Source organism: Scyliorhinus canicula, chromosome 24 (assembly GCF_902713615.1).
Source record: "Scyliorhinus canicula chromosome 24, sScyCan1.1, whole genome shotgun sequence".
NCBI lineage: Eukaryota > Metazoa > Chordata > Chondrichthyes > Carcharhiniformes > Scyliorhinidae > Scyliorhinus > Scyliorhinus canicula.
Window position 1 is genome coordinate 9,828,811 of NC_052169.1, and position 23,985 is coordinate 9,852,795.

Sequence of the window (23,985 nt, forward strand, 5' to 3'; positions counted from 1 at the left end):
GGATAAGGGGTAGCAGATTTAAAACAGAGATGAGGAGAAATTACTTCTCTCAAAGGGTCACAAATCTGTGGAGTTCACTACCCCAGAGTGCGGTGGATGTAGGGACAGTGAGTAGATTTGAGGAGGAGATAGACAGATTTTTCATTAGTAATGGGTTGAAGGGTGAACGGCAGGAATGTGGAGTTGAGGCCGAGAGGAGATCAGCTATGATCTGAAGAATAGTGGAGTGGGCTCGAGGGGCTGAATCAGCTACTGCTGCTCCGAGTTCCTGAGCAGGATTCTCCGGGCCCCAGCCATGTGATTCTCGGTGGCGCGTGTCATTAGCGAGCACTCTCTCCAGCACTCATGGAATCTTGATCCAGCGCTGCGTTACGTCTCGCTGTCATCATTAAAACCAAGTCTGGCCAGGCGTCAGGCAGTTAAGGAGACCCCTCTGGGGTCGCAGAGGTAAATATAGCCCCCAGGGGGGGAGGTCAGAAGGACATACCAAGACCGTGCCCCGGGACTGACACTTTGCCATATTTTGATTAAATTCTGCCCATCTGGGGGTGCCCACTGGAAACCCCATTGGCCGGCAGCGGGAATAGAGAATCCCGCTGTCGGCGAGTTGTGCCGCGCTGGAAAACGCGGCGAGCGGACCGGAGAATCTTGCTGAGGCATTAGTTAGAGGGGCTGGTTTAGCTCACTCGGCTAAATCGCTGGCTTTTAAAGCAGACCAAGGCAGGCCAGCAGCACGGTTCGATTCCCGTACCAGCCTCCCCGGACAGGCGCCGGAATGTGGCGACTAGGGGCTTTTCACAGTAACTTCATTGAAGCCTACTCGTGACAATAAGCGATTTTCAATTTCAATTTCGAGTTACGTCGCATTGACTGCACAGAAATAGATAATTCGGCCAACTTTGTCAAATTTGTCAATTGTGGCTTTTATACTCCATAGGAGCCACTTCCCGCCCCTTTTTCTCCGCACACTTCCCGCACATTTCTTTCTCCTCCGCTTATCCAACTTCCTCATAACTGTATCTGTGTTATTCACCTCAAATTCACCTCAACTACTTCTCGTGGTAACGGGTTCCACATTCTAATTACTCTCTATGTGAAGGAGTTGCACCTGAATTTCCTGTTAGATTTATTAGTGACTATTTCATGCTCATGGGCCCTAGCGTTGGCCGGCACCACAAGTGAATGCGTCTTCTTTACTACCTGCCCTGGCAAACTCTTACTTTCCTCTTTGCTTATTTTGACCACTTTATAAAAGTTTTGATTCACTTTCACTGCGCCCAATGCTTTAGATATAATTTCTGTTCTGTCTATGCCACCTTTCATGCATGCCCTGTAACTCAGGAATCAGATCAGGCAAAGAACGTGATATAGCCAAGAACAAAAGCAAACATGACTTAAGCCAGTGAAGCCCACCCCTCATTTACACAGCCTAACATCCAACTACATGTTGAACACTCTTTGAATGCATTCTCTAACATGATAGGCAGACATGCACATGGTGAGATACAGACAGGCAGCTAATGAACACAGAGAACAGGACGTGACCAATGAGCAGGCAGGACACTCAGGGGTGGTATCTCACTGTAAAAGGCACGAGGCGCTCACACTCCGCCTCTTTCCACTGATGAACATCTACAGAGTGAGTCAGGGTGTATGTACAGTATCACACCTCCAGCACGTGGCTAAGAGCTAGTCTGGTTCAGTCAGACAGAGTAACCACACTTAGGTTAACAGAGAGCCGAACTCACAGAGAACTGTGCTAACTGTGCGACAGGTTCAATAAATCAGATTGAACTAACTTCAAGGCCTGGAGTATATTTCAGTTATAGCTGCAGCCAGTTGCAGCCCATGTTATCTCAGTGTCCCGTACCAGCCCCCCCCCCGAACAGGCGGCGGAATGTGGCGACTAGGGGCTTTTCACAGTAACTTCATTGAAGCCTACTCGTGACAATCAGCCATTTTCATTTTTCATTTAACATGACATTCTCCACGGGCAATGTTTCTTTTTGTTTAAGATCTGTACTAAATTACTTCTGAATTGCTTCGATTTGTGACTTCTGATTCTCCCAGTGCGGCAGACCTTGAAAGATACTCAATGTTCCTCCCGTTTATCCCATTTGATACTTCTGATGGCAGGTTGGCAGGGAAAAGTTTGCCGAACAATGGGCCACCTTCAAAGAAGTGGACGGAATTCTCCATCGGCCGGATTCTCTGCCCCCCCCCCCCCCCCCCACTCTGACAGCATGGGGGTGCCCACTGGAAACCCCATTGGCCGGCAGCGGGAATAGAGAATCCCGCTGTCGGCGGGTTGCGCCGCGCTGGAAAACGCGGCGAGCGGACCGGAGAATCTTGCTGAGGCATTAGTTAGAGGTGTTCAAAATCTGGGGCCTGGGCAGAGTAGAGAGGGCGAAACTGTTCCCACACGCGAAAGGACAGAGAACGAGAGGGACACGGGTTTAAAGTAATTAGCAAAAGAAGCAAAAGCGACACGAGGAAAACTGTTTTCATGCAGCGAGCGGTTAGGATCCGGAATGCTCAGCCTGCGAGTGTGGTGGAGGCAGGTTCAATCGAGGATTTCAAGAGGAAATTGGACTGTTATCTGAAAAGGAAGAATGTGCAGGGGATCTGAGGAGGTGAGAGACTGGCACTAAGTGGATGGCTCATTTGGAGAGCCTATGCAGATATGGTGGGCCTAATGGCCTCCTTCTACACTGTAACAACTCTGTGATTTACCTCAGTGAGAACTACCTTTTTCTCTCTGGATTGCTGAGTTCAATCTTTCCTTATTAGTTCGTTCCTTCTAATATGGGCAGCACAGTAGCGCCGTGGTTAGCACTGTTGCTTCACAGTGTCAGGGTCCCGGGTTTGATCCCCGGCTTGGGCCACTGCCTGTGCGGAGTCTGCACGTTCTCCCCGTGTCTGCGTGGGTTTCCTCCGGGTTCTCCGGTTTCCTCCCACAAGTCCCAAAAGACGTGCTTGTTAGGTAATTTGGACATTCCGAATTCTCCCTCTGTGTCCCCGAACAGGCGTCGGAGTGTGGTGACTCGGGGCTTTTCACAGTAACTTCACTGCAGCGTTAATGTAAGTGTGGTGAACACCACTAGTGGTATATTATATGTATTACGGCACTGCCCGTATATTAGCGGTACAATGGTAAATCACTGCCTGCTGGCTCCGCCCAGTAGGCGGTGTATAAAAGTGTGTGCTCTCCTGCGCTGCAGCCATTCTGGTTCCAGCTACACGAGGCACAACATCTTGTTCAATAAAGCCTCGATTGTTCCACCATTCTTGCCTCATGGTAATTGACGGTACATCAGCAAGCCTACTTGTGACACTAATAAAGATTATTATTATTCAAAATGCTAGATTTCCTTAAAGAGCAACCTCAGTCGTTTGCAAGGCCATTGGGGAGGACGCTTCGGAAATACAAGTAAAATACATTCATGTGAGCAAAGCATTTGAGCGAGAAGGGAGCAGATGTTTACGGAGGGAGCTTCAGATGAGAAAAGATGCGAGTGGCGCATAAGTGTCAGCATTGATGGATTGGATTGATTAGCTTGTTTCTGTGCCTCATATTCTACTCAATCCCATGTAATCCAAAGATCTGGCTTAAGAAACAAAATGAAAGATTTTGATGTCCGCATCAAAGGAGTCAACAATGATATTGATGGGCTGTGGGGGAAGGGGTTGAAAGGCTCGCACTAACCCTCGCCGATGGAGATTTCCTGACGCCTCACCAGCCCTGCTGCCATCCTTGTTGCTCAGCAATAATAATAATCTTTTATTATTGTCACAAGTAGGGGCGGCACACGGCACTGTGGTTAGCGCTGCTGCCTCACGGCGCTGAGGACCTGGGTTTGAATCCCGGCCCTGGGTCACTGTCCGTGTGGAGTTTGCACATTCTCCCATTGGTAGCACCCCCACACCCCAAAGACGTGCAGGCTAGGTGGATTGGCCAAGCTAAATTGCCCCTTAATTGGGGAAAAAATAATTGGCTACTCTAAATTTATTTATTTTTTAAAAATAAATATTGTCACAAGTAGGCTTATTTAAAACACTGCAATGAAGTTACTGTGAAAATCCCCGGGTCGCCACACCCCGACGCCTGTTCGGCTACACAGAGCGAGAATTCAGAATGTCCAATTCATCGAACAAGCACGTCTTTCGGGGCTTGTGGGAGGAAACCGGAGCACCCGGAGGCAACCCACACAGGCACAGGGAGAACGTACAGACAGTGACCCAAGCAGGAATCGAACCTGGAACCCTGGCGCTGTGAAGCAACAATGCTAACCACTGTGCTACCGTGCCGCCCACTATAGAGAATGTACCCTCCTACAGTCCGGTTCGCTTCATCTTTTTATTGATGCCACTCGTCCCCTAGGATGCCCTTCCCCTTTGCGTTTGTTTCAATTTTCCTTTTACCTTTCTCAGTCACCTGTTAAATCATTGAGGGCATGATCAACTGCTAGCCAGGGTGCTCTGGGTGCTAGGTTTGTGGAAAATAAGGGTAGGAGTGGGCCATTTGGCCCTTCACTGCCTGACTTTGGCGCACATCGAGGGGCTGATGCTTCAGCGCAGTACTGAGGGAGTTGATTTTGAGCTGCCACTATTTGGGTGGGGTGCCCTGAGGCCGGAACTGTCATCAGACTTGCTCATGGCTCAGGCGGCCAGTATAGACCTTAAAGCACGGCTTAAAGAACAGCAGCCAGGTTTCCTGCTGTGTGTCTTAGCCAACATTCCACCCTCAACATAACATCAGGTTAACCGGTAATTCATCCCGCGGTCGTCTGTGGCACCTTGCTGTGTGAGAGAGAAAACAGCTATCACATGGCCGGCCATTTGTCAAGGGTTTCCGAGCGATGCGCAAAAATACAAGGTCTCTCTTATTCAGCATTTCAAATTTTTCAGCTGCCTTTGCAAACCCAATGATCTCATCCTTATGAATAATTAAATTGGGCATGATAATGAAGGAACTGTGATGCATTGAATTATGCAGATATTGAAAGGCTGATTAGTTGCAAACATTTGGCAAAAATATGGGAAGTTATGAACTGTTACATATCCTGTCTGTCGCAGTGAAATGTGCGCTTATTACAGATTTGCAGAGCAAGATCCCATTGCTTTTTTTTATTTTTATGTTGTGTAATTTTGAATTTCAGTGCAATTATTTTCAGATTACAATGTTAGAATGTAGAACTCTCTATCAATTAATTGAGGCAAAGAATGTAGATGTCTTTAAATTGAAGTTAGGTTATGATGTGTTGGGTAAGCTGGGTCTACGTGGACTGCGTTTACTGCAGTGGTGAGAGAGACAGGCTTCCAACACTTACAGAAATGCAACACAATTTTATTGATCAACTAACTATAATACATGCTTAACTGTGTTTTGACACTATGCTGACTTGACTGGAGACCTGAGGCTAACCTGACCAGACTATCTGACTACCACATGGTGTGTGTTCTAATTGCTGCTCACGAGCTCTGACTGTCTCAGAGGCTGGATCCCGAGAGAGAGCGGGAAAACTAGTGCCCTATGGCTTTATAGTGACCGTGTCCTGTCTGGTGATTGGCTGCTGTCATCCTGTGTGTCAATCACTGCCTGTCTGCACTCCATCATATACCTGGATGTATATTATGACAGGTTAGTGCATGCATGAAAGCAGCACGGTAGCATAGTGGTTAGCACAGTTGCTTCACAGCTCCAGGGTCCCAGGTTCGATTCCCGGCTTGGGTCACTGGCTGTGTGGAGTCTCCACGTTCTCCCCGTGTCTGTGTGGGTTTCCTCCGGGTGCTCCGGTTTCCTCCCACAGTCCAAAGATGTGCGGGTTAGGTGGATTGGCCATGTCAAATTGCCCTTAGTGTCCCAAACAAATGTTAAGTGGGGGTTACTGGGTTACGGGGATAGGTTGGAAGTGTGGGCTTGAGTACGGTGCTCTTTCCAAGAGCCTGTGCAGACTCAATGGGCCGAATGGCTTCCTTCTGCACTGTAAATTCTAAGATGAAGGAGAGGGATTTACTGTTTTGGTTACAAGAACACAAAAAATAGCGGCAGGAGTCATTCGGCCCCTCGAGCCTGCTCCACACACCATTCAATACATTCATGACTGATCTTCAGCTTCCATTTGATTTCCCTGCCTCGTCCTTGATTCCCTGAGACACCAAAAATCTGTCTGACCCCAGCCGTAAATATATTCAACGTTGGAGCACCCACAATTCTCTGGGGTGGAGAATTCCAACGATTCACCACCCTTTGAGTGAAGAAATTTCTCCTCATCTCAGTCCCACATGATTGGCCCCCTTGGCCTGAGTCAGTGCCCCCGTGGTTTAGATTCCCCAACCAGCGGAAATGATTGCTCAGCGTCCATTCTATCTTCTTGTTCTTCGCCGATCACCTGCTAACGAGCATGATTGTCCACCTAAGAAATTCTGTGTTACTGCTCATGGGCCTTATGGGTCCATGCTTGTCCGACGATCCCAATCCTAGAGCCGCATCTCCGACCGCTCACTTGGCCGGTGTTTCCGGGAGGTGGAATCGGTCCTTAGTCGCTGGTATTCCTTTCTCGGGCTCCTTTTCCTGGCCACGTCTTGCCATGGGGTAGCCTCGAAGAATTTTGTCCCTTCAATCAGGAGGTTCCCCCAAGTAGGTCTACCCTAAGCAAGGGTCTCCAAGGCATTGACGTCAATGTTGCACGTCTTGAGTTAAGCCTTCAGACTGTCTATCCCCGTAACCCTGTCAAACCCTATCAATGCCTTCAGAACCGTGGATGTTTCAATGAGCTCGTCTCTCATTCTTCTGAATGCCAGAGAGTAGAGGTGCAATTTACTTGGCCTCTTGTCATAGGGGAACCCCTTTGTCCCAGGGACCAATTGTGCTTCACTGTTGCTTCACAGTGCCGGGGACCCGGGTTCAATTCCCGGCTCGGGTCACTGTCTGTGTGGAGTCTGCATGTTCTCCCCGTGTCTGCGTGGGTTTCCTCCGGGTGCTCCGGTTTCCTCCCACCAGTCCCGAAAGACGTGCTTGTTAAGTGAATTGGAGATTCTGAATTCTCCTTCGGTGTACCCGAAAAGGCGCTGGGGTGTGGCGACGAGGGGATTTTCATAGTAACTTCATTGCAGTGTTAATGTAAGCCTACTTGTGACACTAATAAAGATTATTGTTTTGTGAATCTTCGCTGACCGCCTCTAACGCGCCTTTCCGCGGGTTTCCCGCCGCCGTGGGGTGGCCACAATGGGAAACCCCATTGGCCGGCTGCGGGAACGGGGTGCGCCACGCAAGAAAACGGGCCAGAAGGACGGAGAATCCCGCCCTTTATCTTTTCTTAAATGTGGGGACCAAAACTGCACACAGCACCCCAACTGTGGACTCATCAATGGTCGGTACAATTGTGGCAGCACTTCTTTGTTCCTGCACTCAAATCCCCTTACAATAAAGGTCAACCTGTTTACTGCCTTCCTAACTGTAGAGATGAAATCGGATGAGTGGAGACACTGTGGAGCATAAACACAGATCAGAGTAGTTGGACTGCTTGACCTGTTTCTAAGATGCAACTTCTATGCAATCCGTCTTGAGAATTGGTGACATGTTTGATGTTTGTCATTGATTTGGGGAGAACTTGAATGGTTAGGATGAGGGAGTCTTGGGTTGTCAGCTCATTTCCAACCTTCACCCACAGTAAGGATCTCAGAGTAGAGTAAGGTTTTCCAAAGAAGAATATCAATGCAATTTTGAGAGAGGTAGACACAAAACTACAATCACACCTCCACATGAGCAAAGGAACAGCTTGAACATATTCAAACATTAGCAAGTCTTACAGCAAGTCTGCATACGTTTAGCTCCACCTGATGATCACAAGGACGATACGCTCTAAACTGTTAATATTATGGGCGCGATTCTCTGATCGCGGGACAGAGTGTACGCGCCGTCGCGTTTCACGACGGCGCAAAACGGGCACGGGCAGTAGCGATTCGGTCCCCCACAGGGGGCCAGCACGGCGCTGGAGTGGTTCACAGCACTCCAGCCTTACTTCCTGCCATGCACTGAGGGTGGCGCCAACCCGTGCACGCCTTACTGAACGCTCCGGCCCCGACGCAACATGGCGCGGGGCTTCTGGGGCCAGGCGTGCAACAAAGTAGGCTGGGGGGGGGGGGGAAGAGGCCGGCCCGCCGATTGGTGGGCCCCGATCGCGAGCCAGAGCCCATCGGAGGCCCCCCCCCCTCCCCCGGGGATGGAGCCCCCCCCCCCCCCCCCCACAGGCCGCCCCCCCCTCCCAACCCTCCGTGCAGAGTTCCCGCCGGCAGCGAACAGGTGTGGACGGCGCCGGCGGGTCTCTGCTTTTTACGCGTGGCTTCTCGGCCTATCCGTGCCGGAGAATCGGCGGCCCCGCCACGTACAGTGGCCTGCGACCAGCGCCGTGCCAAACGCGCCAATTCTCCGCACCTCAGAAAATCACGTGCCGGCGTCGGGGTGACGTGGTGCGGTTGCTCTGACCGGACCGGCGCGGGGCTGGGAGAATCGCGCCCCTCGTGTTTTAACTTTAATTGTGTTAAACTCTTTGAATCCTTTTGTTCAACTGTAGACTTATAGTCGCTGCCAATTATTCTTTCTCCATATAATGTAGCAAAATGTGAAGTTATGCACTTTGGTAGGAAGAATAAAGGAGCTGAATATTATTTAAATGGAGAAAGACTGCAGAAAGCTGCACGGTGGCGCAGCGATTAGCTCTGCTGCCACATGAGGCCGAGGACCCGGGTTCGCTCCCGGCCCTGGGTCACTGTCCCTTTGGAGTTTGCACATTCTCTCCATGTCTGCATGGGTCTTACCCCCACAACCCAAAATTTGTGCAGGGTAGGTGGATTAACCTTGCTAAAATCGCCCCTTAATTGGAAAAAAAAATTGGGTGCTCAAATTTATTTTAGAGAGTCTGCTGAAGGCCAAAGTAGACAGATTTTTAATCAGTGAGAGAATCGAGTGTAATGGGGATAAGACATGAACGTGGGGTTAAGGCTTATCCTGTCAGATCAGTCATGATCTCACTGAATGGCGGAGCAGACTCGATGGGCTGAATGGCCTTCTTCTGCTCCTATGTCTTATGGTCCAACCCATCTTAAACCCAAAATACCTCACAAATGACACTTCCCAGCTGACTAAGGACAAGCTTGGGAGCCCTGAGCAGAACCGGCACATACTTCATCTGATGAGAGTGATGTCACAGGTTTTTTTTACATTCGGTCGACATTTTGTTTTATGGTCGTCATTTTCATTCCCTCTCTGTCGGTTTTGATATCATATTGCCCTTATTTCAATTCATCGTCTTGGCTGTAACTCCTCCGCCTCGTTTTTCATTTCCTTTCACTGCTTTGCTCTAAATTGCATTCTCTGCGTTGCTTCTGCTGCGTCCACTTGATTCATGACAGGCGTCCTTAATCCATGGAGCACATTTATCCCAGCTCTCCACACACATATCGTCACAGGCGCGGAGGCACAGTGTAGCTCTCCCGTTACCAGTTTGCCAACTCCAATCAGAATTGTCAACAGCTCCGTAAAACCATTGGAGGCACGGATTGAAAACCAAAGGAAAAAGACAAGTGACCAGGTCCCAAGACAAGAGTGAGATTCGCCAGGGCAGCAGGTTCAATCCCGGCTCTGGGTCACTGTCCGTGTGGAGTTTGCACATTCTCCCCGTGTTCTGCGTGCATTTTCCCCCACAACCCAAAGCTGTGCAGCGTAGGTGGATTGGCCACGCTAAATTGCCCCTTAATTGGAAAAAATTAATTGGGTACTCTAAAATTTGTTTTTAAAAAGAGTGAGATTTGCCGTAAAGCTTGGGGTTTCTAAATGAAATCCCCTCCACCAAATTCTAAATCATCCATGAACCGATTGCAGAGGTCCCTTGAGATTTAAAGTAGTCCTGACTTAACTATGCTTCTCCCGATGTCTATGTCTATGTGTTTACATTGTGTATTTATCATACGTCCTGGGCAGGGCTCTCCGATTGCCGACGCCAAAATGACGTTCGATGACCGGCCGGAGAATCCCCGTTTACGCCGGAATCGGGGACGGTGCCGTTTACGCCGCACGCAATACGGACGGCCTCAGGACGTCGCCTGTGGCCCTCCCCTACGAAGCTCCGCCCTCGATTGGCCGAGTCCCCGACGACGTGGGACACGTGTGCTCACACCATTCGGGGACCTCGCGTGGTGGCTGCGGAACATTTCCGCTGGCAGGGGTCTGGGGGGACTGGTGGGAGGTGGCCCGGGGGTGGCCGGGGGGGGGGGGGGGGGGTCCAGAGGGGCATTTTTTGGCAGGCCGTATTTTTCATGCATCAAACGGTCTGCCTGGACAGTAGGCAGAACAATACTTTTCACTATATCTCGGTACAAGTGACAATAAACCCAAAACTAAATCACTATTTCCGTTGCCGCATCAGAACGACAAATGTATATTTTATCATTGTGCCCCCGTGAGGGCTAAAAGTCCCTGAGGGGTGTCAATATTTGCAATTGGAAGACATATTGAGGGGTCTCCTGAGTGAACAGAAAAAAATAACTCACATTTCTGTAGCAACTCGCACAACCTCATGGCGTCCATGTCGGGATTACAGCCAATTAGTTTTTTTTTAAATCGTAGTCTATTTTGCAATTGTTACGGGCTAGGGTTTAAAAAAACTCCAAAGTGTATTATGGGGTCCACCTGACCTACAACCTTTATGTTGATTTTGGTTCCGATGAGCACGAGCGTTCCCTTCAGGTGTTATTCAACAGAATTCTTAGGCGGTCTTTTAATCAAAAAGACAAGCTTTATTCTAAGAATTTAGTTAACATTTGTGTAAACACACAGAGCAAGAATTTTTATCAATTACAAACATAAAGGCCTCACACAGCTACAGTAGTCTATGTATAACCCCTCATGAATTCCCCTTTAACTGTTCCAATTCAGAAACAAGATCCCAGAAACCAAAACCCCCTTTTTATCAAAAAGCAGGTAGTTCTAATCAATGCTTTTCTTCCTTGGAACAACTCTTTAAAATGAAATAGAGAGACGGGCCAAAATACTTCTGTTCTCTGAGTCCACAGCAGTCAAATGTGAAAGGGAAACGGAAAAAGAAAAGCTCCCAGAGCCACAGCCCAGCTCCACCCATACAATGGCATCACTGAAGCCATGTGATAAGACAAAAACCTTTCTTAAAGGGACAGTCACATGACACAATGTAAGGAAACATAGGGCAGCCAAAAACAGCAATTAAAGAATCTCCAAAGAATCTGCTCCAACGATATTGTTTGTGAGATAATGTTGGCCAGGAAACTGTTCAAAAAGTGCCATGATATATCTAACATCCCACCTGGGAGGACAGACTCGGCCTTTGGCCGTGCCATGACAATGCAGCACTCCTTCAATTTGATTTGAATTCCAAACCTTCTGACTCAATGACAGGAGGCCGACCAATATGGCATGGCGTACACCGCCTGAGAATGTGGCGGTATTTCTCAGGAGGGTATCGATATTTGCAAGGTGAATCCCACGTTGGAAAGTTTGTAATCCACCATTAAATAAAAATGAAGAAATCTTCGATCAGATATTATGGGGTGGCTATAAAACGGGCAATGTGCCACCTCTGTGCCCCAAGCTATCAAAGCTAGCAAATGGTATTTGATCTTCACTAAGGTTGACCGGGTTGAACTGTGTTTGGTACGAAAAGTAGGAATGGGCTATTTTTAGCACTGTTGTTAAATTTGTGGAAACACAAACGCAAACACGGGGAGAATGTGCAAGCTCTACACGGACAGTGACCCAAAGCCGGGATCGAACCTGGGACCTCGGCGCCGTGAGGCAGCAGGGCTAACCCACTGCCCTTACCCTTGAAATGTTATTGGTGAGGCAATTCCTTGAACCGTTGCAGCCCACGTGGTGTGGGTAACTGTCATGTGAGTGTACCTTTAAGAAATGGGTGTTTATTACTGCAGTGATGTCAGAAAGTGGGTGGAGCTGGGCTGCCTGTCAGCTTTTTACTTTCGTTTTAGGCTGTTTGCTGCAGGGTGTGTTTTAGTTTCATTTTCAGAGCTGGGTAGCTGCAGTCACAGCCAGAAGGTGTATTAGACTCTCTCTGTAATATAAAGACTGTAAATCGATCCGGGCTATTTAAAACAAATAACAGTAGCGACTTTAACCTGACGTGCTTCTGGTAAAAGGTGTTTTAAGTCTTATGGATGTTAAAAGGAAAGCTTAAAGGATTACTTAGTGTTGTATTCTTTGGGGGTTGTATTTGAATTAATGGTTGATAATATGTTTTAAAAAGGTTAACTTGAGTTCATAGAATAAACATTGTTTTGCTTTAAAAAATACTTTTCCATTACTGCTGTGCCACACCTGTAGAGTGGGCCCGTGTGCTCCCCATACCACAATCTATTAAAAGTTGTGGGTCAGGTGAACTCCATGATACACTTTGGGGTTCTCTAAACCCTGGCCCATAACAGTAACCCACAGTGTTATTCCAGGGGAAGTTCTAGGAATTTGACACACTGTCAGTCCTGACCTGTGCTTTGTAGATTGTGGGCAGGCTTTGGGGAGAGGCGAATAGGTGAGTGACTCCCAGGCTCTGACCTGCTCCTGTAGTCACTATATTTATGTTGCTGGTCCATTTTAGTTTCCGGTCAATGGTGACCCCCTCCCCCCCTCCAAGGTTGTTGATGATGGGGAATGATAGCATTGCGGAATGTCAAGGGGTGATGATTAGGTTCATCCTTGGAGATGGTTATTGCCTGGCACTTGTGTGGAATAAAAGCCACTTGCGTCTTATCAGCCCTGACCTGAATATTGCCCAGATCTAGCTGCACCATGGACACAGACAGCTTCAGTGTCCGCGGAGTCGTGAATGTCGTGGAACGGGCAGCACGGCGGCGCAGTGTTTGGCACTGATGTCTCACGGCACCGAGGTCCCAGGTTCGATCCCGGCTCTGGGTCACTGTCCGTGTGGAGTTTGCACATTCTCCCCGTGTCTGCGTGGGTTTCGCCCCCCACAACCCAAAAGATGTGCAGGGTAGGTGGATTGGCCGCGCTACAATGCCCCTTAATTGGAAAAAATGAATTGGGTAATCTAAATTTATTTTAGAAAAAGTGAATGTTGCGGAACATTGTGCAAAACAAGTAAAAATCCGGAAATGATTGGGTCTGAACTGGAGTTACACTTTAAGCCATACAAAACCAGTTGGGACCAGTCCCAGACATTTCCCAGTTTTCCTTCTGGGGAGTGGGGAGGGGAAGGTCATTAATGAGCAGCTGAGAAATGCCAAGACCTATGACAGGAAGCGTACAAACGTACGAATTGGGATGAGGAGCAAGCCACTCGGCCCCTCGATCCTGCTCCTCCATTCAGTAAGATTATGGCTGATCTGATTGTAACCTCAGCCCAAGACTGCTGCCGACCCGATACCCTTTCCCCTCCTTGTGAATCAAGAATCGATCGACCTCTGCCTTAAACGTTTTCAACGTTTCCGCTTCCACCGCCTTTTGAGAGAGTTTTGCAGACTCACGGCCTTCTGAGAGAATTTTGTTTTCCTCGTCTCCAATTTAGGATGTGTGCCGGTTAAGGGGAACAGGGATTAAGTCATCATGAAGCATCATAAAATGTTTTACAATAGAGTAAAAGAGGCTTTATTGAATTATCCGTTGGAGACACTCACGTTAAAGTTAATGCAGCAGAAAATGGAGCAGGGACAATTTCCAGCAGCCTCCATGTTGAACACTCTCCTTCAAACGTGCCCTCTGTGCCTCCCTTATCTCCTGTTTCAGAGCTGCAGCAATCCTCTCAGAATCACAGGACTGTTACGGTGCAGACGAGGCCATTCCTCCCATCATGCCTCTCCAAACGAGCATCATGCTTATTCCCGTTCCCCTGCCTTTTCCCCCTACCCCCTGCACATTTTTTCTCTTCAGATAATCATCATGAGGTCATGTTGCAGCTGTACAAAACTCTGGTGCAGCCGCATTTGGAGTATTGCATGCAGTTCTGGTCGCCGCATTATGGGAAGGATGTGGAAGCATTGGAAAGGGTGCAGAGGAGATTTACCAGGATGTTGCCTGGTATGGAGGGAAGATCTTATGAGGAAAGGCTGAGGGACTTGAGGCTGTTTTCGTTAGAGAGAAGAAGGTTAAGAGGTGACTTAATTGAGGCATACAAGATGATCAGAGGTTTAGATAGGGTGGACAGTGAGAGCCTTTTTCCTCGGATGGTGATGGCTAGCACGAGGGGACATAGCTTTAAATTGAGGGGAGTTGATATAGGACAGATGTCAGAGGTAGGTTCTTTACTCAGAGAGTAGTGAGGGCGTGGAATGCCATGCCTGCAACAGTAGTGGACTCGCCAACACTCAGGGCGTTTAAATGGTCTTTGGATAAAAATATGGATGATAAGGGAATAGTGTAGATGGGCATTAGATTGGTTTCACAGATCGGCGCAACATCGAGGGCCGAAGGGCCTGTACTGCGCTGTGATGTTCTATAACGCCCTCTTGGAGGCCTCGATTGAACCCGCCGCCCACCGGTTCCAGGCCGCACCGCTCGCTGTGTGAAAAAGTATTTCCTCACATCTGGGGCGAAATTCTCCGACCCCCAGCAGGGTCGGAGAATCGTCTGGGGCCGCCTAAAATCCGGCCCCCGCCGTGGCAGAGATTCTCCGCCACCCGGGAAGTGGCGGCGGCAGGAATCTCGCCACTCCGATCGGAGAGGCCCCTGCGGTGATTCACCGGCCCGATTGGGCCGAAGTCCCGTCGCTGGGAGGCCTCTCCCGCCGCCGAGGTTTAAACCAACTCTGGAACGGCGGGATCAGCGGTGCGAGCAGGCCCCCGGGGTCCTGGGGGGGCGGGGGGCGATCGAACCCCGGGGGCGCCCACGGTGGCCTGGCCCGCGATCGGGGCCCCCCCGCTCAGACTCCGGGCCAGTGCCCTGGGTGCACTATTTTCCTCCGCGGCCGCCACGGCCTCCGCCATGGCGGAAGCGGAAGAGAACCCCACATCGCGCATGCGACGGCAGTGACGTCAGCGGCCAGCGGCGAAAGCCTTTTGGCCAGCCCCGCTGCCGGGGGCGCCGGTTTTTTGCGCCAGTCTTCTGGTGCCAACCGCTCCGGCGCGGGGCTGGCCCCCAAAGGTGGGGAGAATTCCCCACCTTTGGGGAGGCCCGACCCCTGAGTGGTTGGCGCTACTCCCCTACACCAGCACCCTCCGTCACGCCGGGTAGGGGAGAATGCCGCCCCACATTCGGAATGTGGAAATCTGCATTTTTATCTCTACGGTGCCTATGGGCAGCATGAGACCAGGTACCCGGGTTCAATTCCCACCTCGGGTGACTGTGTGGAACAAAGAACAAAGAAAAGTACAGCACAGGAACAGGCCCTTCGGCCCTCCAAGCCTGCGCCGACCATGCTGCCCGTCTAAACTTAAATCTTCTACACTTCCTGGCTCCGTATCCCTCTATTCCCATCCTATTCATGTATTTGTCAAGATGCCTCTTAAATGTCACGTTCGTAACATGTGGAGTTTGCACTCCATATCTGTGTGGGTTTCCTCCGGGTTAGGTGGATTGGTCACGATTAATTGCTTTAGCATCCAAAGATGTGCGGGTTATTATATGGGGGTAGGATGGGGGAGTGGGTCTGGGTAAGGTGCTCTTTCAGAGGGTGGGGTGCAGACTCGATGGGCCGAATAGCCTCCTTCTGCGATGTAAGGACTCTCCGAGTAGCCACAGATTGAAAGTAAGTGGATTGGAAGAGAATTGAGGGGAAGATTTCTGTTTCACCCAGAGGCTGAAACTTCAACTCAGGAAACTGAAACAGTGGAAGAGGCAGAGAAGGTGCTTCAAAATAGAAAAATCAAACACTCCAATATGCATTTGGAGGTGCTGCAACCCAGGGAGACAGGGGCCAGAAGCTGGTTGGGGTGGGTGGAGAATTGTCCTGGACAAATCTACATGGGCTAGGACCCACCTGATGGGCCGAACGGCCTTTCAACCCCTCCCTGTGTGCGAAACATTCCTTGTGCAGCCGGCTGCTTGTTAGCATTTCAGCCACAGGGCAGCATTTGCAGACAGACACACACACGCCCCCCGAGAGGAGGGGTCTGGCTGGGGGCGGGGGTTGGGGGGAAAGCGGTGGAACGGTGGAGAGAGGTTCATTCACAGGGAATCAAGGGGCTGGTGTGGGTAGCAGCAAATCGGGAAGGGGCTAAGAGAGAGAGGGAGAGAGACAGCCACGGTCCTGTGCTCAGCAAGTCTGCTGTCTCCTGCGCAGATGGAGAGGAGCTGGGAGGATGTTTAAGATGCTCCGACCGCCCAGGGAAGCAAGGGGTGCAGAAGGGGAAGGGGAGGAGTGGCCGATTGCACCCTTTCAGGGAAGAGGACGGGCAGTTCCTGGGCAAACGAGCAGAGAGGGAGCTGCTGAGGAATGCTAAACCCAGGAGCGACTGTTGAGAATACATTGAGCCAGCTCTCTGGATGGGACGAAGCGGAGGTATTAACGTTTCGAATGTAAACCAGCCTCCTGACACAGATGCTGCCAGGCCAGCTAAGTTTACCCAGTATTTTGTGTGTCCGCCCCCTCCTCCCTCTTTATCCTGCAGAACCCCAGCTCCCGCAGCATTTCCCTTTTACTTTGGGGCAATTGGGGAAAAAGACGATTGTGAGTTGTTCCCCAGTCAATGCTGATCCCTCAAGACTTGAGTCACAGTCTCTCCTCCCTTCGTCCAAACTGTCTTTGCCAAGACTTGTCCCCTGCTCCCAGCTTTGGGCGATGGGCAATGATCTTCCTCGGGGTCTGCTGAAGACTAGGGTATAGCCTACCTCCCACCCCCCCCCAGGACAATTAAAAAAAGGGGGAAAGTTGGGGAACTTTTGTTGTTGCTGTTGTGGTCGCAGAAGGAAGATGTTAGGATTTGGGGTGTGATAGCCAGGTACCCTGCTCTCTCTCTCTCTCTCTGTCTCTCTCTCTCTGTGGAAGAGATGCAGGGCTCTGCTCAAGGAGGTGAGATGGAAAACTATCGGAAGATCGGGCGGACGGAGGAGGAGAGCCCCCTGCCCTTCGCGGACCTGCCCCTGGACATCGTGGAGATGAAGGTGAAGGAAGGGAGCAAGATCAGGAACCTGATGGGCTTCGCCATGGGCCGCATGGCGCTGGAGGGCACCCGGCAGATTGTGTTCAGCGGCTCCGGGAGGGCGGTCACCAAGACCATCACTTGCGTGGAGATCATGAAGCGGAGGATCGGGGGTCTGCACCAGGTGACCAAGCTGCGCTACAAGAGCCTGCAGGAGACCTGGGAGCACCGGGGCGGCCCAGAGGGCACCCCCAACCTCACCCTGCTCAAGAGCGTCCCCTCCATCTGCATCCTGCTCTCCAAGGAGCCCCTGGACGCCGGTGAAGCCGGCTACCAGCCCCCAGACACCGGGGGAGGACTGTGGCTGGAGGGGGAGGTGGAGACCCTGAGGGAGGAGGAAGGGGAGGACCCCAGCCCATCTCCGAGGGGTGTCAAGCGCTCCCTCTGCTGCGAGGACACTCAAATGGTTAAAAAGATCAGCAGAGAAGACAGGCAACTCGAGACTGCCCCGTTACCCAATTATAATTACATAGTGAACTATCAGCAGTAATCTCGTGTAAGCACAATATATCATATATTATATATATATATACATTTATAGAGCAGTTTGTAAACATTAAAATGCGGATTATAAATGCCCCTGTGTGTGTTGTGTTCGCTACATTTTAATTTGGAATTGAAACTCCAAGAAATATGAACTTGGGAATACTAACTGGACTCAGCTGGACGCAGCCTGGGGTTTCCCCTGGGAGCAGAGCCTCTGGGATGTTTGATGCTGCTGGATTCATTGTACACGGAGAGCTGGGAAGGTGGGTGACCTCTGTGTGTGTGTGTGTGTGTGGTGTTTTCTCCTCTTGTGTTGAAGTGTTGCCAGCCCCTTCTTGCCTTTCCCTTTTGTACAAAAAGGTCTCTCTAGAGATTAAAAGCTGGGGGGGGGGGGGGTTATTTTTATGCAATGCCTCCCCCTTGCCAATCCCCAGCTGTGCAATCTCAAATTTTGGGAGGTTAACATGGTGGCCCTTTGCTTAAAGCTTAAAGGGGACAGGAATGTTTAACAATCCCACTATTCCGTCTCACCCACAACCCCTCCCCCCCACTCCCTCAGTGTCTGCCTTTAACCCTCTCCAAAATTTTGCAGAGGGAAATAGCCCCCCCCCCTTTTCACTGTGATATCCCTGTGACTAATATCCCCCCCTTCACTGTGATATCCCTGTGACTAATATCTCCCCCTCCCCTTTCACTGTGATATCCCTGTGACTAATATCTCCCCCTCCCCTTTCACTGTGATATCCCTGTGACTAATATCCCCCCCTTTCACTGTGATATCCCTGTGACTAATATCTCCCCCTCCCCTTTCACTGTGATATCCCTGTGACTAATATCCCCCCCTTTCACTGTGATATCCCTGTGACTAATATCTCCCCCTCCCCTTTTCACTGTGATGTCTCTGTGACTAATATCTCCCCCCTCCCCTTTTCACTGTGATGTCTCTGTGACTAATATCTCCCCCTCCCATTTTCACTGTGATCTCCCTGTAACTAATATCTCCCCCTCCTCTTTTCACTGTGATGTCTCTGTGACTAATATCTCCCCCCTCCCCTTTTCACTGTGATGTCTCTGTGACTAATATCTCCCCCTCCCCTTTTCACTGTGATGTCCGTGTAACTAATATCTCCCCCTCCCCTTTTCACTGTGATGTCTCTGTGACTAATAGCCCCCTCCCCTTTTCACTGTGATGTCTCTGTGACTAATATCTCCCCCCTCCCCTTTTCACTGTGATGTCTCTGTGACTAATAGCCCCCTCCCCTTTTCACTGTGATGTCTCTGTGACTAATATCTCCCCCTCCCCTTTTCACTGTGATGTTCCTGTGACTAATATCTCCCCCTCCCATTTTCACTGTGATGTCCGTGTAACTAATATCTCCCCCCTCCCCTTTTCACTGTGATGTCTCTGTGACTAATATCTCCCCCCTCCCCTTTTCACTGTGATGTCTCTGTGACTAATATCTCCCCCCTCCCCTTTTCACTGTGATGTCTCTGTGACTAATATCTTCCCCCTCCCCTTTTCACTGTGATGTCCGTGTAACTAATATCTCCCCCCTCCCCTTTTCACTGTGATGTCCCTGTGACTAATATCTCCCCCCTCCCCTTTTCACTGTGATGTCTCTGTGACTAATATCTCCCCCCTCCCCTTTTCACTGTGATGTTCCTGTGACTAATATCTCCCCCTCCCATTTTCACTGTGATGTCCGTGTAACTAATATCTCCCCCCTCCCCTTTTCACTGTGATGTCTCTGTGACTAATATCTCCCCCCTCCCCTTTTCACTGTGATGTCTCTGTGACTAATATCTCCCCCCTCCCCTTTTCACTGTGATGTCTCTGTGACTAATATCTCCCCCCTCCCCTTTTCACTGTGATGTCCGTGTAACTAATATCTCCCCCCTCCCCTTTTCACTGTGATGTCCCTGTGACTAATATCTCCCCCCTCCCCTTTTCACTGTGATATCCCTGTGACTAATATCCCCCCCTTCACTGTGATGTCCCTGTGACTAATATCTCCCCCTCCCCTTTCACTGTGATATCTCTGTGACTAATATCTCCCCCCTCCCCTTTTCACTGTGATCTCCCAGTGACTAATGTCTGCCTTTAACCCTCTCCAAAATTTTGCAGAGGGAAATAGCCCCCCCCTTTTCATTGTGATATCCCTGTGACTAATATCCCCCCCTTCACTGTGATATTCCTGTGACTAATATCTCCCCCTCCCCTTTCACTGTGATATCCCTGTGACTAATATCTCCCCCCTCCCCTTTTCACTGTGATGTCTCTGTGACTAATATCTCCCCCTCCCCTTTTCACTGTGATGTCTCTGTGACTAATATCTCCCCCCCTCCCCTTTTCACTGTGATGTCCGTGTAACTAATATCTCCCCCTCCTCTTTTCACTGTGATGTCCGTGTAACTAATATCTCCCCCCTCCCCTTTTCACTGTGATGTCTCTGTGACTAATATCTCCCCCTCCCCTTTTCACTGTGATGTCTCTGTGACTAATATTTGCCCCTCCCCTTTTCACTTCTTGCCTGTGACTAATATCTACCCCCTTCCCCGTTTCACTGTGATGTCCCTGTGACTAATATCTACCCCCTTCCCCGTTTCACTGTGATGTCCCTGTGCCAAATATCTACCCCTGCCCTTTTTCCAGTGATGTGACTGTGATTAATATCTGCTCTTCAACAGATTAAAGAGGTTGCACTCAACAAATTGGCTGGATAATTTAGGAAATAAACACCTGCATGACCATGGGTTCAAATGATGTAAGAGTATGGTTTATTAAGAATTCGTAGCGTCTGGTGAAAGAGTTTTGACAAAATTACACAGCGGAACCTCGCTTCATTTGTGCGCTAAAATAACGGCCAGTTCTTGTTTTAAACTCTGCCAAATTTTTTTTGCAACCAAGTCCCCCAATACTGAAAGCTGAAATTGAGCCTGGGGGTAGATGGGCGCACATTAGCAGAGTGGTTACAGCGCCAGAGACCCGGGTTCGATTCCCGTCTTGGGTCACTGACTCTGCGAAGTCTGCGCTTTCTCCCCGTGTCTGCGTGGGTTTCCTCCGGGTGCTCCGGTTTCCTCTCACAAGTCCCGAAAGACGTGTTGTCAGGCAGTTTGGACATTCTGAAATCTCCCTCGGTGTACCCGAACAGGCGCCGGAGTGAGGCTACAAGGCGCTTTTCACGTCATTTCATTGCAGTGTTACTGTAAGTCGACTTTTGACACTAATAAAGAGTATTATTATTATTAATCCAAACTGGCGACAATTTAAATCTCGTTGCTAAGGGTTGTGTCACAGGCAAGCTCTCCCGAATTAAATCTTTAGAATTTAAATGATAGATCTGAATGAAACCCTCTCGAGGGAACATCCTTGTGTGTTAAACCCTTTTTTCTTTACTTAGCAGAAAGCAAAGAATATTGATGATTGAGGAGTCCACTGAATTCCAATCTTCTACCATGATTTCTGTTCTGTAGTGTAGAGAGTAATCGGGTCAGCTTCCTCTGTGTTAATCGGACAGGATATTTGAAGAAAATTGATGGGTTTTGGGGGTCAGAGAAAAGATTAGGGCAGCTTGTCGAAAAAGCTTTTTTCGACGAGCTGGCAGAAATACAGGCCGAATGGCCGCCACCTTTGCTGTTTCCATCAAATGCCCCGCATTGCCAAAGGAGGCCATTCAGCCCATTGAGTCTGCGTCAATCCTCTGAAAGAGCACACTACCCAGTCCCATTCCCTCACCCTATCCCATAACCTCACCCAAACCTTCACATTTTTGGACACTAAGCGGCAATTTAGCATGGCCAATCCACCTAACCTTCATATTTCTGGGTTGCGCTCGGCAGGTCAGGCACAAGTCAGGAGTGCAATGGAATGCTCTCCCCTTGCCTGGATGAGTGCAGCTCCAACAACACTCAAGAAGCTCAACACCATCCAGGACAAAGCAGCCCCGCTTGATTGCTCCTCCTTCCACAAACATTCAAACCCTCCACCACCGACAAACAGTGTATCATCTACTAGCTGCACTGCAGTCACTCACCAAGGTTCCTCAGACAGCACCTTCCAAACCCATGACTACTATCATCTAGAAGGACAAGGGCAGCAGATACCTGGAAACCCCATCACCAGGAGGTTCCCCTTCAAGTCACTCGCCATCCTGACTTGGAAATGTATCGCCATTCCTTCACTGTCGCTGGGGCAACGTCCTGGAACTCCCTCCCTAACAGCAGAGTGGGTGTACCTACACCTCAAGGACTGCAGCGGTTCAAGAAGACAACTCACCACCACCTTCTGAAGGGCAACTAGGGATGAGCAATAATTGCTGGCCTTACCAGCGACGCCCACCTCCCATAAATGAATTAAGAAGAGGTGTGTGTGAATGATAAAGTATTTAACAGCAGGATCAATACGCTGTGCAAACACTCTATGTTTGCAAACATACCTGTGAGCACATATGTTGATATTAACTTTACAGATACAGTAATGTAGTCACAATAGGTATCTGTTGTCCAGTGTTTGCATATACATACAACATGACTATTTATTTGCATCAGTGTCAGAAGCTCCTTCTCTCTTTACAAGATGTCGTCGCTTTTAAGGGGAGCCTTTTACTCCTGCTGCTGTTTGATTAACAGTGGTTTCTTAATGATTATTATGATCGCCACAGAACAGGGTCGGGATACTCCCAGCCCTGGGCTGGGCCGGAGAATCCCTGGAAACGGGCCACGCTGCCCCGACGGCGACACGCGATTCCCCACAGAGCGGAGAATCGGCGCCATTGGCGCCGGCCTGGTTGGCGTGGTGTCGGTCACAGGCGGTCGGCCCGCCGATTCTCCGGCCCCAATGGGCCGAGCAGCCATAAGAAAAGAGCCGAGTCCCACCTGCGCCGTTCTAACCTGCTCTGGGCTGGCGGGACCTCGGTCTGGAAGGGTCGGGTGGCGGCCTGTGTGGGTGGAGGCGGGGGGGGGGGGGTCCGACCCGGGGGGGGGGGGGGGGGGGCCTCCGATGTAGTCTGGCCCGCGATCAAGGCCCAGTGATTGGCGGGCTGGCCTCTGTGGCTGGGGGGGGGGGCTCCTTTCCTACGCGCCGGCCCCTGTAGTCCTGCGCCACGTTGTGTCGGGGCCGGTGCATTGAAGGAGGTCGCTGCACATGTGCTCGTTGGCGCCGGCGCAACTGCGCATGCACGAATCCCGCGGCACGCAGTTCGCGTCAGGATCTGCAGCTGGAGCAGCGCGAACCGCTCCAGCGCCGTGTTGGCCCCCTGTAGGGGGCCAGAATCAGTTGTGTGAGCGGCCCGTTCACGCCATCGTAAAACGCGATGGCGTTTACGACGGCGTGGACACTCTGCCGCGGGATTGGAGAACCCCGCCCAGGTGCCTCGGCTGCAAGGTCTTAAGTTTGTATGCAGCTAATGCTGCGGAAACAAGACGTTTCTTTTGCCGTAAATAGAGGTACCCCAGGGATCCACTCCTCGTGTGGATAGATTCGCCCTCAGTCATCTGTGAAGCAGCAACATCCCAAACCTCAATGACCATTTACAAACTTACATCTGGGAGATTATCCAAGGAGGCTGCAAACGCAGTCGTCGGCATTTATTTTTTTCCGATCCAATGCGTCCAGCAAGAAAAATAGAAATGAGCAATCCAGACTGATTGAAACAAATGAGTGCAATAGCTTCCTCAGTGCGTATTCGTGTGGTGACTAATGATATTCACAATGCAATCAAATGAATAGCATTATTAATACAAACAAATATTTTTTGCTACATTCTTTCACAGAATGTGGCGTTGGTTGTCATAGAGTCACAGATGATTGCAGCATTGAAACAGGCCCTTCGGCCCAGCCCATCCCAAATAATCCTTGAACTGAGTGGCTTGCTAGGGCCACTGAGGGCTGTTAAGTGTCAACCACATTTGCTGTGGGTCTGGAGTGACATGTCGTCCAGGTCCCGGTTTCGTGCCCGAAATGACATTAGTGGACCAGATGGGTTTTTACAGCAATCAGTGATCATTGTCATGGCCGCCATCACAATGATACCACCTTTAAATGCCACATTTTATCAATGGAGTTTAAATGTCACAGGCTGCCACCATCGTGGGATTTGAACCCATGTACACAAAGCATAAGCCTCACCCTCTGGCCATCATCTCCTCACCGCCTCGCAATGCAATATATAAGCACCCTTAATGTACAATAAGTAGTATTTTCTATTAGTGTCTCTGTTCATATTTTTGTTGTTATAATGTAACATCGATTCTTTCAACGCTGTTTGCGTTAATCGCTGAATTCATCAGTGTTTATTTACAGAGGGGGAATGTTTTCCTTTTGCCGTCAGTGAGTTCGCAGAGCCAAAGGTTAAATTTACATTT

The 23,985-nt window shown here is 49.9% G+C and overlaps 1 protein-coding gene across 1 annotated transcript; it reads left to right on the plus strand.

The window, feature by feature from the left end:
* Positions 1-16,143: 16,143 nt before the first annotated feature.
* Positions 16,144-17,880, plus strand: LOC119956771 (ribonuclease P protein subunit p25-like protein). Its single transcript, XM_038784164.1, has one exon. The coding sequence runs from the start codon at positions 16,985-16,987 to the stop codon at positions 17,624-17,626; it is 642 nt and encodes a 213-aa protein (XP_038640092.1). The 5' UTR covers positions 16,144-16,984; the 3' UTR covers positions 17,627-17,880.
* Positions 17,881-23,985: the final 6,105 nt, after the last annotated feature.

Bases quoted from the DNA above. Each gene is read 5' to 3' on its own strand.
- LOC119956771 (XM_038784164.1), top strand. From the start codon at position 16,985: ATGCAGGGCTCTGCTCAAGGAGGTGAGATGGAAAACTATCGGAAGATC.